Source organism: Octopus bimaculoides, chromosome 21, assembly GCF_046866305.1.
Source record: "Octopus bimaculoides isolate indiv1 chromosome 21, ASM4686630v1, whole genome shotgun sequence".
NCBI lineage: Eukaryota > Metazoa > Mollusca > Cephalopoda > Octopoda > Octopodidae > Octopus > Octopus bimaculoides.
In genome coordinates, this window is record NC_142948.1 from 2,529,662 (window position 1) to 2,546,059 (window position 16,398).

Here is a 16,398-nt window from a genome sequence, read left to right on the forward strand (position 1 = left end):
TTCGAGCGGTTCCAAGCAGTGCTGTTTTCTGCAAGTGCTCCACCCTTATTGCAGCCCCTATTTGTCCCATGTACTTCTCGAGATTTTTGCTCACTGTTCTAAAGTCTGATCTGTTTGATGTCTATTAATGTGTTAAAATTTTTTTTAAATATATCATATGTACCATGTATATACAGTATAATGTTTGCAAGATGAAAATCTTATGAAAAAATAAAGAAAATGATTTTATTTAACAGATACAGGTAGAAATGAATAAATTTGTAAAGCAGAGTGTGTTTCGTCTTTATTAAGTGGCACTCTGTTGGTTATGAAAACAAGTGTTCCAGTGGATCAAATCAATGGAACAGCCTACTCGTGAAATTAACTTGCAAGTGGCTGAGCGCTCCACAGACATGCATACCATTAATGTAGTTCTCAGGGAGATTCAGTGTGACACAAAATTCAACAATTTTTGCCAATTGAGTGGATAGGAACAACTTGAATGAAGATGTCTTGCTCAAGGACACAACAGGCTGCTGGGAATTGAAACCACAACCTTACGATTGTGAACCAAGTTCCTTAACCACTAAGCCACACAGTCTTTATTAATCCAGTAAAAAAATAACCAACAAAACTATCTTTAACATGCCATATACAGATTAATCAACTTCAACAATAGGGTCTTTGTACTCAATACAGGGTACAGTATATTGCGTGGTGTTGCACAATATCTCCAAATTTCTGGAAATTCCAGATAGGAAGTTTGGTCCTGTATTTTATTGTCTCTAGAGTAGTAGGATGTGGTGATGGCTCCCTAGGGGCACATATATTTGAGAAAGGGTCCAGTCATTATTAAACTCCCAGAAGGATAAAAGGTAAAGTCAACCTTTTCTGTTTTTTTTTTTTTTTACAGGATTTTAATTTTCAGAACTCAAAAGTATTGGGGTGGATGGGGCAGGAGAACATAACTATATCACTAAATCCACTTACTCTGTTGCTCTACTGATTCTGCTATTGGAATAATGTTTTTCCTCCATTAACTTTAATCCTTGAATATTTATTTATTAATTAATTCATTAATTTATATATTTATTTATTTTGTTGTGTCCATTTTGATAATTAGAAGTTGATCCCTGACCCTCTCCCGCTCCCCCCTGCCCTTTGCACAAACAACAAAGAGCAACTCTAATTGCTTTCATTGCTAATAAATTAGTGTCACAAGTAACTAACTATTTCTATTGTAATATGTTTGATATGCAGTACTATCTAATTATAATAATTTATGTTAGTTACCTTACTATAATGGTTTATATTAGTTATATAATAATTATAATAATTATGAATAGTAATATTCTTTACCGCTTGCCTTTTTGTTGCCTCTGTCAAAAAGCAATACTAACAACAATAATAATAATAACAGTAGTGGTAGTAGCTGTAGCAATAATAATAATAGTAGTAGCTGTATATGGTTACTTGAAAAGTAGAACTTTCTAACCTTAGAATCACTGACCCCTATCTCCTCCCTCCCCTCTTCCTTTAATTCTGTTTCCTTAGTTGGGTGTCTTGACTTGTCTGTCGACTGCTCACCTCCTACGTACGCATATAGTTTCAATCTGTTAACTGTTTTCTAGGGACTTGTCGTAGTCATGGCTACAGTAGTTCTGGAGTGTACACGTCTGGCTGGTACGGCGGGACTTGTGGTACCGGGTACCCGTTTTATTTGTTATGTCCCGATTGCCGAGCCCACCACTTGGACATGTCTGGCCACTCTGGTGCCGCCGGCCACTCGCCCACTACTGGTAGCGGGACACCTGCTTGGAAATCCGCTCAGCTCCGGCAAACAGCTCCGGACTTCTTGTGTCCTGGGGGATCTCTGCAGGATGGTATGTGAAATCAATCACTTTCTTTAACAAAGTAAAAAAAAAAAATAATAACTTCTGTTTGAAACTAAAAAATAATAAATAATTAACAAAAATAATAATACATATTATTTATTATTATTATTTTACTATTTTTGTTATTATTTGTTTACATCATAAGAATCTAGAAACTTTGAGAGATATGAAGTAAATTGTATTTTAAATGGTGAAGCTTGAAGTAGATAGAACTATAAATAACAGCATGTAGAATATTGGATGAAAAAATGCTGAAAGCATGGCAGATGTTCTACCATCATAACAAAGCAACCCTTTGAATTTTTTCCTCCATCCAGGGGGTGTGTTTTAATCCAATATTCTACACTCTTGCTATCATTTATAGCTTTATCTATTTTAGTTCCACCTTTGAAAATGGATGATTATTATTAATATTATTATTATTATTATTATTATTATTATTATCATTAGAAGTATTTTTGTACTAATTGGCTATTAATTCTCAAAGATAGTGTAATTATGTATATACATGTGTGGGCATATTTGTGCATGTATGATAATCTGTGTGTGTGTGTTGTATTATCTTCATTGAATTTGGTTTGATCAAAGTTTCAAATTTTGTACTCAATACACAATACTATTGATACTATTATTGTTAGGGAATGGAAGGAAGCTTTGACCAAGAGGGATCAGACAATGTCAATATTACATTCACTTCTATCCTTCTTTTACCAAATGTACTTTGAAAGTGATGTAGTGTTTTCTTTTGATTTCAAACACTGTCACAAAAGGAGATAAACTATGTGTGTTGAGTACTCTCTGACTTATGTGAGTTCAAACACATAGACAAACACTTATATACCTACAATGGGCTTCTGCATTATTGTTTCTGTCTCACAAATCCCAAGATATTGGTTAACCTTTCACTGTAGTAGAGAACAGTTGCCCTAGGTACCATACAGTTAGAGCAATCCTTGAACCATGTGGTTGGGAAGCAAAAGCCATGCTGTTACACCTTGGCTAATTTTTTGGGGTTTGTTGGAAACATTAACCAAAACTTAACTTTGGTGTAGTTACAATTTAACTCAATAATTTCAACACTAGAAACATTTTACAATTTGGAGATGCTGTGACATTGATGCTGTTCCTAATATTGATGCAAAGTTTTTCATTCCTTTGTCTTTCATAGACTAACCCCTGTTTCTACAACCTACATAAGACCAGTTCTATTTTTATGATACAAAACTTCTCATTTTGGAGTGATCACTCATAAATCAAAATATTCTGTTACAATTATATATATAGAAACATTTATGTTCCAAACACTATCTTACCAATATACATTACTCTTTTCTTATGTACCAAAATACCATCTTACTATACTGATGTATATATTTGTCTTTTGTTATGTTCCAAACATCATCTTAACATACCAATACATATTTGTCTTTTATGATCCAAACATCATCTTCATATACTAATTTATGTTTGTCTTTCTTTTTTATTTCCAGCACCATCTTAATCTACCATTATATGATACTCTTTTGTTATATTCAAAATACCGTCTTCATATGCTAATATATATTTGTTTTTTGTTATATTCCTAGCCCTATATTATACAATACAGTGTTATGTTCCAAGCACCATGTTAATAATACTGGGTTACCACAGCCTTCAGTACAATTGGGGGCATTGTATGGGTCACCCTGCATGGATACTCTCCCAATCCCTGGTGTAACAATCTTCATGGCATTTAATTCCTACATGTTATAAAGAATGTTAGGGATACGAGGGAGTTCCCAAAAGAAAAAAACAGAATTTTGCAATATTATTTTATTCATTTAGTTTTACATGTTGACGGTCATCCGGAATGAAGTTGGTCTTCAAGCAACAAGTGACCATTCCTAATACATGGAAACCACTCGTAAACTTGTGTTTTGCTCATGACAGCATCCTTGTAAGCTGTTTGAAGCATGACAACTGTTTCGGCCACCATTTTCCGCAGCAGAAAACAGAATTTTGCAGAAGCATGCTATTCCTTCGTTTCAGCCATCACAAAAATCTACAAACAGGGGAGAAACACTGCAAAACAAAGACAAACCATGTGGCAGTATGATTCCACTTGATGCTGCTGGTCAGCAGACTGATGCCTGAGGGTCGCATCAAGTGACTTCTAGCAGCAGAAACTTGAGCTGCAACAGGCTTGTCCCACAGAGAATGTTTTCAGTTACTTTTGGGTACCCTCTTGTATCTCATTAAAATCAATCACCACCCTGGGCCAATACAGCTTGGCAGTAGGGTCATTACAGATGTTGCTGTCCACCTCAAGGCACCTCACTGGACCACCACACTCTCCCAACAGATCCATCAATCCCCCATTTTTTTTAAATTGATGCCTGAAAGTGAGATTTGAACTCTGATTGTTGAGTGCCAAAACAAATACCACAAGGCTTTCTAGCCTACGTGCTTAGGACCATAATATCAACAGCATTGTTTTAACATCCACTTTTCTATGTGGATGGTTTCCAACTCAGATGGATTTTCGAAAGCTGGATGCCCTTCCTGTTGTCAATCCCCACCTGATTCCAAGCAAAGTAATGTTTCCCTAATGTCCAGTCATGGTTTTTCAGAATATTAGAAATAAAGGACATTGCTTGTATGACAGTGATGCTCATTTACAGCTGTCTTGTAATGTTGAGATAAGGAGACACAAACACACAGACAGTAACACACACACACACCCTCATCATCGTCGTCATCATCCTCATCATCGTCGTCATTGTTTAACATCTGCCTTCCATGCTGTCATGGGTGGGACGGTTCGACAGGAGCTGGCCAGGCAGGAGCCTACACCATGCTTCTGTGTCTGTTTTGGCAGGAGTTTTATGGCTGGATGCTCTTCGTAACACCAACCACCCAGCAGAGTGGACTGAATGCTTTTTACGTGGCACAAGCACAGGCAAGGTCAGTTTTGGCAAGGTTTTTACAGCTGAACACCAACCACTTTACAGTGTGGACAGGATATATCATATATATATATATATATATATATATAAATATTAATATTTCTAAGTCTCTCTAAAGGAGACTACGGCAGCATTACTGGATATTAATAGTTATCGCCAAGCCAACCTGGCAGTCCAGAAAAATAGGACGAATGCTGCCGTTGATTAGCTCCAAGCTGTAGAAGATACTTGCCTGTTGGGCCTTACAGTAGGATTGAACCTAAGACCTCATGGTTGGGAATCAAGCTTCTCGAGCATACAGCCACATCCATACCTCAATATACCAACCTAAATAGCCTGAGTTCATATCCCACCGGGAGTTGAAATAGTCTTTCATTACACTGAACTCACCAATCAGCTGAGATCAATTTGATTGATTCCTCTCACACCAACTGCTACATCATCACTCTGTGAACCTTTAATAAAAAAATATCTTCTTTTTTTCTTTTATTTCATTTTTATTTACTTTTACATCTTTTATCTTTTTACTTATTTCAGTCGTTGGACTGCAGCCATGCTGGGGCATCATCTTGAAGGGTTTTAGTCGAACAAATCAAACCCCCGCCCCCACCCTCAACCCAGTACTTAATTCTTTTTTAAAGTCTAATATCTATTTTATCGGTCACTTTTGCCACACTGCTAAGTTCTGGAAACATAAACAAACCAACCCCAGTTGTCAAGCAGTGATGGTGACAAAGCCAAACACACACACACACACACAAATGTGCATACAATGAGGTTCCACACAGCTTCTGTCAATCAAATTCCCTCACAAGGCATTGGATGGTTTGAAGCTAGAATAAAAGACACTTGCCCAAGGTGCTACTCGCTGGAATTGAACCTGAAATGGTGTGGTTGCGAAGCAAGCTTCTTAACCACTCAGCCAGTTCTGAACCTAAATCTTAATTTTTTTTTTATAAATATTAATTTAAACATTTTGTATTTTTTTTCTTTTTCTATTTTACTTTTTGATAGTTTTTCTTGTTTTAATGAAATTTTTTTTAAATGGAATTTTGTTAAGGAAATCTGAAGAATTTGGCATTTATGTTTCCTGCCAACATCATATATCTCGATTTCATTCCCTAAGACCGCATCAATTAAACACCATAGCAGAAAATTGACTTAAACACTGATTAGCAAATGCTTATCAAAGGAGAACTGTTTTAATTTATATTTTCCTTTCTTTTATCGATGTATTCAGATGATGCCAGCTTGCTGAACACTGAGTCACCTTTAGAGAAAGTTCCAGTTAATGATAGTGAGAAACTCCTTTTGAGGTTAGGCCTGTCTGAGAGGCGTCCAGCCCCAGATGTTGTCCACTTTTCAGAAGCTGATCCCCTAGGAGAGAAACTTGTCAGAGGACACACCTCTGATGACCTCATAACATCACTATGTAAGTCATACCATCGCTACCATACAATGTAATGTGTGTGTGTGTGTGTGTCTCTCTCTTTGTGTCTGTCTGTCTGTCTCTCTGTGGATCTCTCTCTCTCTCTCAACTACTCCCCCTCCTCTCTCCTGTGTTATTCTAGCTGCCACTGCCCGTGCCGTAAAGAGCGTGAAGAACCTGAAATCCCTCGGTGAACAAGCTGTCTGTCTCCGAAATCCACATGAACGAATGCTCGCTCTGCAACGAATAACATCGGCGATGCAAGTACTACTTGCTAGAACCATGGTCATGAAAGCCCTCGCACTCCTTAGTGATAGGTGAGTATCTAATATCAGGTACATGTTGTATTATAAACTAGGAACTATCTAATACCTGAGTACATCTTTTATGATGTCTCCAGTTTTTACCCTTTACACACGGTTGGTTGTTTTTTATACTTTTCTCTGTCCATGTAGAAAACGAAGCTGTATCCTCCTCCTCTTCTCTCTCTTTTTCCGTCCACAGTGGTCCGTCCTGCAGTTTATCTGCTGCTCTTGAAAACATTGGGCTTTCAGACATCATGCTTGTTGTACGTTTGATGCAGTTCTGTGCTGCAGGGAAGCTCGATATGTCTGCATCTTCATTGCAAGTCACTGAACCAGCAGAATGTCTTTCTTACCTGAATGCTGCTATTGGAGCTTTGGCCCAGGAGAATCCACTTTCTCTCAAACAACTCGTCAAAGTCTGTTCACAGGTAAGTCTCTCTTTCTCTCTCTCTTTCTCTTCCACACTATATATATCATCATCATCATCATTTAATGTCCATTTTCCATGCTGGCATGGGTTAGACGGTTTGACAAGAGCTGCGAAGCCAGAGGACTGCAATGAGCTCCAGTGTCTGCTTTGGCATGGTTTTTATGGTTGGATGTCCTTCGACCCAACAGATTCACAGATAGACACAGGTGTATGTATATATATTTCCAAGGAAAACCTTGATAGTTACTTCACAGGTTTGGGTAGGTCAACATCACCTCTGAACAGAATACCCATCTGTAACAGGGTTCACCCATTTACAGCTGAGCTGACTGGAGCAACGTGAAATGAAGTGTTTTGCTCAAGAATACGATACACTGCTGGTTGTCTGGGAATCAAAACTAGGGTCTTGTGACCCATGAGTGCAACACTGTAACCACTACCTTCATATGCATACATCTGTATATGTGTGTGTGAAAATGTATAAGAGGGTGCTGAAAAATCCCTGGCTTTAAGGGTATCACAAAAGGCCTGGTTGTAGGCCCAACCTTCTGAGTTCTTTTACAGGGCTTAGAAAAACTGTTTTTAAATACAGCACATCCATAAGAGATATTGTCTTTGGACAAATACCACAGTAGATTTCCTTTCAAAGATGTATCTACTACGTTAAGTATGTTATGTAGATGGCCATAATTTTATTAATATTTTTTCATATTCGTTTTGTCCACTCAGTCCACTCTGCAAGGTGGTTGGCATTAGGAAGGGCATCCGGCCATAAGACCCTTTCCAAAACCACTTCCCCTATGCCAGCATGGAAAACAGGTGTTAAACGATGATGCCTTCCTTCTTTCTCCCACTTCACTGCACCCTCTCCAACATTTCCATTTTGTAGGAATTAATGCAAGCTGCTACAGGTTGGAGTGCCAATCCTGATGTTCCGGCCCACCAAAGACAGTTGCAGAATGCTGTGGTTCAAGAGAGAATGACCTCACCTAATTTTTCTGTCACCCAAGCCCTTGTCTCTTTATTGGCCAGTCAAGGATGGAGCAAGAAGTTGATGGCACACAATGTCGCTGAAGAAATGAAAAGTATGCAGCACAATGCCTACTCATTTCATCTCACATCTATCTTATCTCTGTCTCCAGTCTCTCATCATGTGTGTCTCACTCTCACCTCTCTTCTTCGTCTCTTGCAAGTTTTTATCTAATTCATTTCATTCTCTCTCACACACATCTCTCTTACAAATCTCATCCCTTTATCATCTCTCTCTCTCTCTCTCACTTCTCTCTCTCACTTCTCTCTCTCTCACTTCTCTCTCTCTCTCACTTCTCTCTCTCTCACTTCTCTCTCTCTCTCACTTCTCTCTCTCTCACTTCTCTCTCTCTCTCACTTCTCTCTCTCACATCTCCCTCTCTCATCATTCAGGAAACACTATTTCCCAATTCTTGCTTATTTGTGTTGGCATTCACTATGTCTGAATATACAACACTACCTTACATACATACATACACACACACACACACACACAATACCATACCCCCATATCACACACCCCACACACACTCACCCACACACATCTCATTACACCCCACATACTCTACCCCTACCTTCTGACATGTAAGTAAGTTATCGCATTTTTATTGCTCTTGAATCCTGCCCATCTTCCTCACATTCTCCGTAAATGGTCTGTTGAAGATTTTCCTCTTAACTTTCCTTCTAGATCCTTCTCTACAAGAATCTGGTCCGTTTCTTCACGAAAAGATCACCTCGTTGACCTTGACGGACGCTTTAGCCGCCTGCGTCATCTCTTCCTACGTACCTCACCAACACCGCCAATGGGCCGCCAAACAGTTAGTCCGTTCCATCTCTTCTCAGATACGATCCAGCTGCGATCACAATGAAAATATGGCAGATTTGGCCCATGACCTCTCAAAGTGTTCCGTCACAAAACTGGAAGGCCATCAAGACAGATTGGATTCTTCTGTGTGGAGTGAGAAGAAGAACTTGTTAGCCACAAGGTTAAATCATTTCTTTACACACTCTACTCAAAGTATAGCAATTAGTAACAACCTAATTAACATATGGCAATTAGTGATCACCTAATTAACATGTGGCAATTAGGGTAAAAGCGTAAAGATCTCCTTCGGTCATGAATATTATTATTCCTTGTTTTTGTATTTGGTTTGCAAGATTCTTTATGTGAATTTGTGTGTTGAAACAAATTTTGTTGTGTCTGGGGAGAGTCATTATGACAATATAATTAACACACACACATTGGATCAATTCCACTCCTGTATTATTATTAATCAATCGGTTAAATATCCATCTAATTAATCAACTGTTTAATTTGTTTTGTTTTTGTTTGTCAGATTAAACAATTAATTAATTAGATGGATATTTAACCAATTGACTAATATTAAAAGAGTGGAATTGAACCAGAGTGTGTGTTAATTATATTCTTACATAATGACTCTCCCCAGGCACAACAAAATAAAAATTTTATTATTATTATTATTATTGTTATTATTATTTAAGGCAGTGAGCTGGCAGAATCGTTAGCATGCTGGATAAAATGCTTTGCAGTATTGCATCTGTTGCTATGTTCTGAGTTCAAATTCTGCCAAGGTTGACTTTGTCTTTTATATTCAATAAATTAAGTACCAGTGAGACACTGGGGTCGATGTAATTGACACATCCTCTCTCCCAAAATAATTTCCCTTGTGACAAAATTTGAAACCATTATCATTATTATTATCTTTATTATTATTATTATTAACTAATTGTTGGTTGTGTTTGTGCAGTGGTTTTGACAGTACCCTTCGAGTGTGGCATCTTCCCAACCGTTCTCATCAGTACCTGGAGCATACGTGTGTGTTCCAGAAAGAAGAAGGAAGTTGTGAATCGTATGTGCAGGAATGTGCACCAGAGAATATTTGTTGGAACTGCACCGGTTCATTGGTGGCTGCATCGATGAATAACATCATGAACGTATGGGAGATGTCAGGTATGTAACTATGGGGATTGTTTGGGGCAGGTGTGGGAGACTGGGATGTCTGGGGAGTGTAGGGGGCTTCTGTGGTGGTGGTGGTGGTGGTGGTGCAAGCTTGTGGTACTGGTGGTAGTGTCACGCTAGTGGGAGGAGTAGTGACTACAAAGGTGGTGTTGGGTGGGAAAGGGACAGGTCTTGGGGTGGAGTGTTGAGACAGGTGGGGGTGATGGGGGGAAGGTTGTGGTGGTGGTAGGGGGAGCCTGGTGATTTCTTTTTTTGTATTTATTTATACTTTTTCTAAACTCTTCATCCAGAGTCCAGTTGTTGTTGTTTAGGAATTCACAAGATCATCTTGTGATATGTTGTCGTCTCACCATTCCTCTTGGGATTCTCTGTTTCAGGTCAAAAAGGTTATGTAGACGTCAATCCGAACTTAATCACTGCCATGACCTGGCCACAGAGCAAAGGTGTGGCCGATGGCATTCACAAGAACAGTGTCGACACGCTCTTGATCGGCCGGGTCAATGGTTCAATTGCTGTCGTTGACATCCATGGAGACAATTCCTTCTGTCGTCTGGAATTGGAACACTGCTACAGAAAAGGTTTGTTGATTGAGCCACCGTTGTTGTTTTGCATGCAGATGACGCCTCTGAGTTCTCAAGGGCTTGTTTTGTTTTTTTAAAGATTATGATTATATATAGGTGCAGGCATGGCTGTGTGGTAAGAAGGTTGCTTCCCAACCACATGGTTCTAGGTTCAGCCCCTGTGTGCGACACCTCAAGCATGTGCCTTCTACTATAGTGCCAGGTCAACCAAAGCCTTGTGAGTGGATTTGGGAGATGGAAACTGAAAGAAGCCCGTCACACACACATATATATATGTATGTATGTATATGTGTGCTTGTGTATGTGTGTATCTTTGTGTTTGTCCTCACCACTTGAAAACTGGTTTGGTATGTATACATCCCTATAACTTAGCGGTTCATCAAAAGATACCAATGGTATAAGTACTCGGCTTGATGCATTCCACTAAAATTCTTCAAGGCAGTACTCCAACATGGCCACAGTCTAATGACTGAAACAAGTAAAAGATAAAAGATAATTATGAAACGTTGGTCTTTAGATTTGGCATGGGTTGGATGGGTTGACAGGAGCTAGCAACCTGGAGAGCTGCAACAAGCTTTGGCATGGTCTCTGCAGCTGGATGCCCTCTCCAATGCCAACCACTTTACAGAGTGTATGGAGTGCTTTTAAAAGGTAAAACATGTTGGATAATTTAAAGTGTGCCATGCCAAATCAGACTGGAACATGGTGCAGCCCCTGTAGCTTACTAGTTCCAGTCAAAGTAAACCCCCCCCCCATGCCAGCTGATGATGATACATATATATATATATATATATATTGTGTAAATGTTTGTCTAATGTCTGTATCTTCTCTGTACACACAGTCCCTGTGAAGTGTCTGGCCTGGCCCAGCGAGGACAAAAGATTTGCTGTTGGATTCTGTGATGGAACCTTGTCACTGTGTAGCAGAGTAGACTTCAAACAACCCCTTACTGTCGATGCGTTCAATGTAAGTAACAAGCTTTTATTGTTTAATTTACTTAATTACTACAAGTAAGGTTTATTTGATGTAACTAACTAGTAATGAATCTGGAGTTAATTAATCGACAGATTCAATTCATTTAAATAATTATATTTAATGCAATTGAAGAGGTTTGACTAATTTGAATAAATAATTCCATTTGATATCGTTTGAGTTTTTAGACAACTTTATAACTTTAGAGTTCTGTTTGATATTTACCATGTGAACTATGATGAAAAGAATATGGGAAAGATAAGGTATATAATTTTATTTGTGCAGGGGTTCCTTAAGACATGTAATTTATTTTAAGGGTTACACAAGGGTAAAAAGGTTGAGAAACACTTGTCCAGATAATAATTTCTAAAACAGATACATTTGGAGTTGAGATAATCTAGTGGATTCTCTTGACTCCAGTTGTTCCTTGCTGTTTTAATTTAGATAATATTGTTAATATATTGCTTAGTTTGTCATTTGATTACACTGTTTTGTTACGATTTATTACACCTCTCTATGTACGTCACATTCTGTTACACCTCTGTATGTCTGTCACAGTCTATTACACCCTTTGTTTGTTGCACTCTGCTACCCTTCTGTTTTATTTTCGTTACAGACGGCCATTGAATGTATCAAGTATGACCCGACTGGACTGTTGATTGGAAGTTTTGCCATCGATGATTCGTGTGTGAAAATCTGGCTTCACAAGAGAAAGTCCATCCAATGCGTGTACGCCCTGAAGCACAAATGCAGTGTTTCTATGATTGAGTGGTGTAAGATGGTTGGGGTTGGTGATGATAAAACGCTTACGTTTGCTGTGTAAGGATTGATGCTAACTTCTCTCACTCTCTCTCTCTCTCTCTTGCTCTCTCCCACTTTCCCTCTCTTTTTTTTTATTTTCATAATGCAGGCGTGTTGTCTAGTGGTTAGGGTGTTTCACTCACAACTGCAAGGTCGTGGTTTCAATTCCCAGACTGGGTGGTGTGTTGTGCTCTTAAGCAAAGCATTTCATTTTCACATTGCCCCAGTCCACTCAGCTGTAAATGGTTAACCCTGCAACGGACTAGTATCCCATTCAGGGGATATTCTACTCACTTTATCGTTAGAGAAGGACATACTGAATAATATAGTCCAGAGTACATTATAGATTAAAAAAATGTAGGATGGTCATGTCTGGGTTGTCTTTGATCATGGATCTCCTGGTGCTAAAGCAACAAACATAAACAATCTATGTAGAGTAATGTTTATTTGATAACCAAAAATGCTTCTTGTTAAATAGAAACTGTGACATTTTCACTTTGCCTGTTAGCTTCTCATACATGCCATGATGCTTGGTTTGCAGCCATAAGGCCTTAGATTCAATTCCTGGACTGATCCAACATATTGCGTCCCTGATAAAACCTGCTTCATTTTGCATTGTTGTTCCTCCAGTTTACATAGCTATAAAAACGTACCAACCTAGCACCAGTGCAGCTCTCTCTCTCTCTCGTTTTGGATATGTTGCAAAGTCAAGGGTGAAGTTACCAAGAGGATGTCTATTTCTTCTGTGCATAGGGACCACATAGGGGCCACAAACGATTGGCAAAACTGGTAAATATTATCAAGACCTGCTCATTCATGAGTGACTGTTCACAGTACTGTACTTCATTGCATTGCACAGTACTCTACTGTATTGTGTTGTACTTTTCGTACCTTATGGCTGTGTAGTTAAGGAATTCACTTGATGACTACATAGTTCAGGGTTTAACTCACTGAGCAGTACCTTGGGTGTCTTCTGATATAGGTTCAAGTTGACCTAAACCCATGAACTAGTGAAATAGATACAGGAGAACCATGCAAAAGTCCACGTGAAGTATGTGTGTGTGGCTCAACTGGCTGAAACTTCGAAGTCACTGTTGATAATAGCTTTGTCCAAGAATAATTCTTGTATATGAACATGCATACGTATATATGTGAACATTATGGCTCATGGAAATTGTGATGATAATGAATTTAGTGATGGTGTTGATGATGTTAGTGATGATAAAGTTACTGGGGCTGTTGTGTATGACAGGCAAAATGAACCAAATCAACTTTGCTTTTCTTCCGTTCTGGGACAGAATCAATAAAATGTAGTTCTACCGTTGAAGTACTGATGCCAATTGGTATCGGCCAATTTCTTTCTCCATTTCTTTCAGGCCTTGTACCTCAATTATAAACCAATATTAATTAAATTAATTTGCTGCTTTCTTCTTATTTCAGTGGCTGTGAAAATGGTTGTGTCTATCTGTGGAACATTGCCCAACCTTCGCCCCATGAGGCTTTCCTGTCTCCAAATGTTTATGCCATGGAGTCTCAAGAGGAATTGTCTGAAGTAATCATTTTATTTGTATAACTTCACTGTACTTTCTATGTAGAGTACAGTGTGTGTTTGCTGTAGTTTACTGTATGTGTTTGCTGTGAAGTGTACTCTCCGTGTGATGCACCATGTGTACTCTGTGAAATGTGGTGTGATATAATCTGTGTAAAGACTGTACTCTCTCTGTAGTATTCTGTGTATGCTTTCAAGTACATGTTCTCCCTGTATAGTTTATTGTGTACTCTCTTTGTAGAGTATGATGCATATGCTTCACTTTCTATGTAGGGTAGTCTGTCTATAAATAACTCCTGCAGTGTCTCATAGCTTTGAAATTTCAATTATGTCATTGTTTATTTTAAGAATGACATTGTTGGGTAAGTGTGAGAGGCTGGATCTGGCCAGTTTGAACATAAAACCGGTAGAATATTTCAGTCTGATATCGCCAGTTTAAATGTTAAAGGGTCGAGATGTTCGTCTTTGTGCTAGTCTCCTTGACCCACAGGTCACAACTACAATGGTATTGACCTGGGTTATCATCACTGCTGACCTCCTCAGCTTCCATTGGCAACCAAACAGGTTGAAACCAGATCTAAGGAACAGAAGGCCAAGATCTGCCCCAACATGCTTTATTCTTGAACTCAAAACTTCTGTCAACAGAATAGAAATTCTTCAACCTTAACAATACAATGTTATAAAATTCTATAAATTTAGGCATCCAAATAAAGAATGACATTTCTAAAATGTCAAATGTTTACATGCACCACTGTAATTATAAACGTTGTTATTACTATTACAGTTATAAGGGATAATGAGTGTCTGGTCGTATTTGTTTAGAGTTGTTTTCTGCTGCTGTTAAAATAGTGTCTATTTTCCCCATTTCAGGCGACATCAAGTTGTCCACCGGCTGAAGACACGCTTCCTGAACACCGCTTCGACAATAACCTGAAGCCTTTATATGTATTTGTCGGGCATATTTCTAAAGTAACGAGTTTGTCGTTCTCTCCCAATGCATTGATGCTCGCCACTGGCTGTTTAAAAGGTTGGCTCAACATTTGGTCCCTGAAGGTGAGTTACCTCCTTTGTTTTGGCTTATTTTGCCATTCCCCTTCTCTCTTTCTCCCTCCCTCTCTCTCTCTTCCCTCTCTCTCTCTCTTCCCTCTCTTGTTCTGAGATTTAAAAATTGTAATTTTCTAAAATGTCTGTTATTTTAAATCTGTACAAGGCTCTGTGTGCGTGTGTGTTAATATGTTCAAACCATATATGAGGGTGGTGCTTAAAAGTTCCTGGCTTTGAGTAAAATAAAATACATTAGGGTCAGTTTATTATGATTTTATTCAAAGTATTCCCCTCTCAGATTTACTCACTTACTGCATTGGTCCTTTCAGTTTTTCAAAGAAAAGGACTCTGAAAGGTGGGCCTCCAAACAGGCCTTTCACAACACCTTTAAAGTCAGAAGCTTTTCAGCATCCCCTCATATATTTGATAATATGTTGAATTTGTGTGTGTTTAGCCATGTGTATCTGTGTTTATTGTTCGCTCAGTGTATGTACTTGTTTAAATGTGTACACTGTGTGTGTGTGTGTGTGTGTGTAATGTATTCACAATGTGTTCAGCTATAGGAGTTTAATGTGTTCACTGTTTGTGTAATTAATGTGTTCATGCCGTGTATTTGTGTTCACAATATGTATTTGTGTTTAATGTGTTCACAATGTGTTTCTGTAATTAATGTCTATACAGTGTGTGTATGTTTGTGTGTGTGTGTGTGTTTATTACATCTGTACTATGTGAGTATGATATTAGTGTGGTACATTACTTCAGACTTAAGTAGTTGTCTTTAATTACTGTAATTACTCTTCTAATTACTCTCTAATGACTACTCTAATTACCCCAGGATGGTACATTACTCCAAACTTATGTTGGAAATGGTCTTGTCAGAAGTTGTTGTTGGTTTGAAGAAAATTCACTGACGGCAAATTTTGGACACAGCAAGGTAAGGTCCGCCGCTTAATATAGAGAGCCTGAAATATTTTGGCTCCAACACCATCATCATCACCACTCACACACACACACACACACATGCATATATATATGCACATACACACACACACATGCATATATATATGCACATACACACACACACACACACACACAAACATGTCTTTTATCTTTTACTCGTTTCAGCCATTAGACTGCAGCCATGTTGTGGCAGTGCCTTGAAGAATTTTAATTGAACAGATTGACCCCAGTACTTATTCATTTTTAAGCCGGGTACCTATTCTGTCAGTCTCTTTGGCTGAACTGCTAAGTTATGGGGACTTAAACCCAACAACATCAGTTGTCAAGTGGTGGCAGGGGAGACACACACACACACACACACACACACCAACAAGCACACATACACACCAACACACATGCACAAACACACACATATTTAGAAGGTTGTTTGTTACGGTCAGAATGACCATTGGTTTCACACCTTTAATCAGGTAAGTGTGAAACCAGTGGTCACTCTCT

The 16,398-nt window shown here is 38.6% G+C and overlaps 1 protein-coding gene across 3 annotated transcripts in view; it reads left to right on the forward strand.

Moving 5' to 3' along the window:
- The window catches only part of LOC106868812 (putative E3 ubiquitin-protein ligase HERC1), a 98,254-nt gene that overhangs the window by 61,969 nt on the left and 19,887 nt on the right, over positions 1-16,398 (forward strand). For 2 of the 3 annotated variants that reach the window (XM_089339213.1, XM_089339215.1), the window contains exons 43-55: positions 1,611-1,862; positions 6,060-6,251; positions 6,391-6,565; positions 6,753-6,981; positions 7,873-8,068; positions 8,701-8,998; positions 9,782-9,984; positions 10,371-10,571; positions 11,416-11,540; positions 12,163-12,365; positions 13,788-13,899; positions 14,767-14,949; positions 15,776-15,874. In XM_089339213.1, the coding sequence (XP_089195339.1) occupies positions 1,611-1,862; positions 6,060-6,251; positions 6,391-6,565; positions 6,753-6,981; positions 7,873-8,068; positions 8,701-8,998; positions 9,782-9,984; positions 10,371-10,571; positions 11,416-11,540; positions 12,163-12,365; positions 13,788-13,899; positions 14,767-14,949; positions 15,776-15,874 (2,468 nt within the window). The remainder of the gene's footprint in view (positions 1-1,610; positions 1,863-6,059; positions 6,252-6,390; positions 6,566-6,752; positions 6,982-7,872; positions 8,069-8,700; positions 8,999-9,781; positions 9,985-10,370; positions 10,572-11,415; positions 11,541-12,162; positions 12,366-13,787; positions 13,900-14,766; positions 14,950-15,775; positions 15,875-16,398) is intronic. The other variant, XM_089339214.1, reaches the window with a different exon arrangement.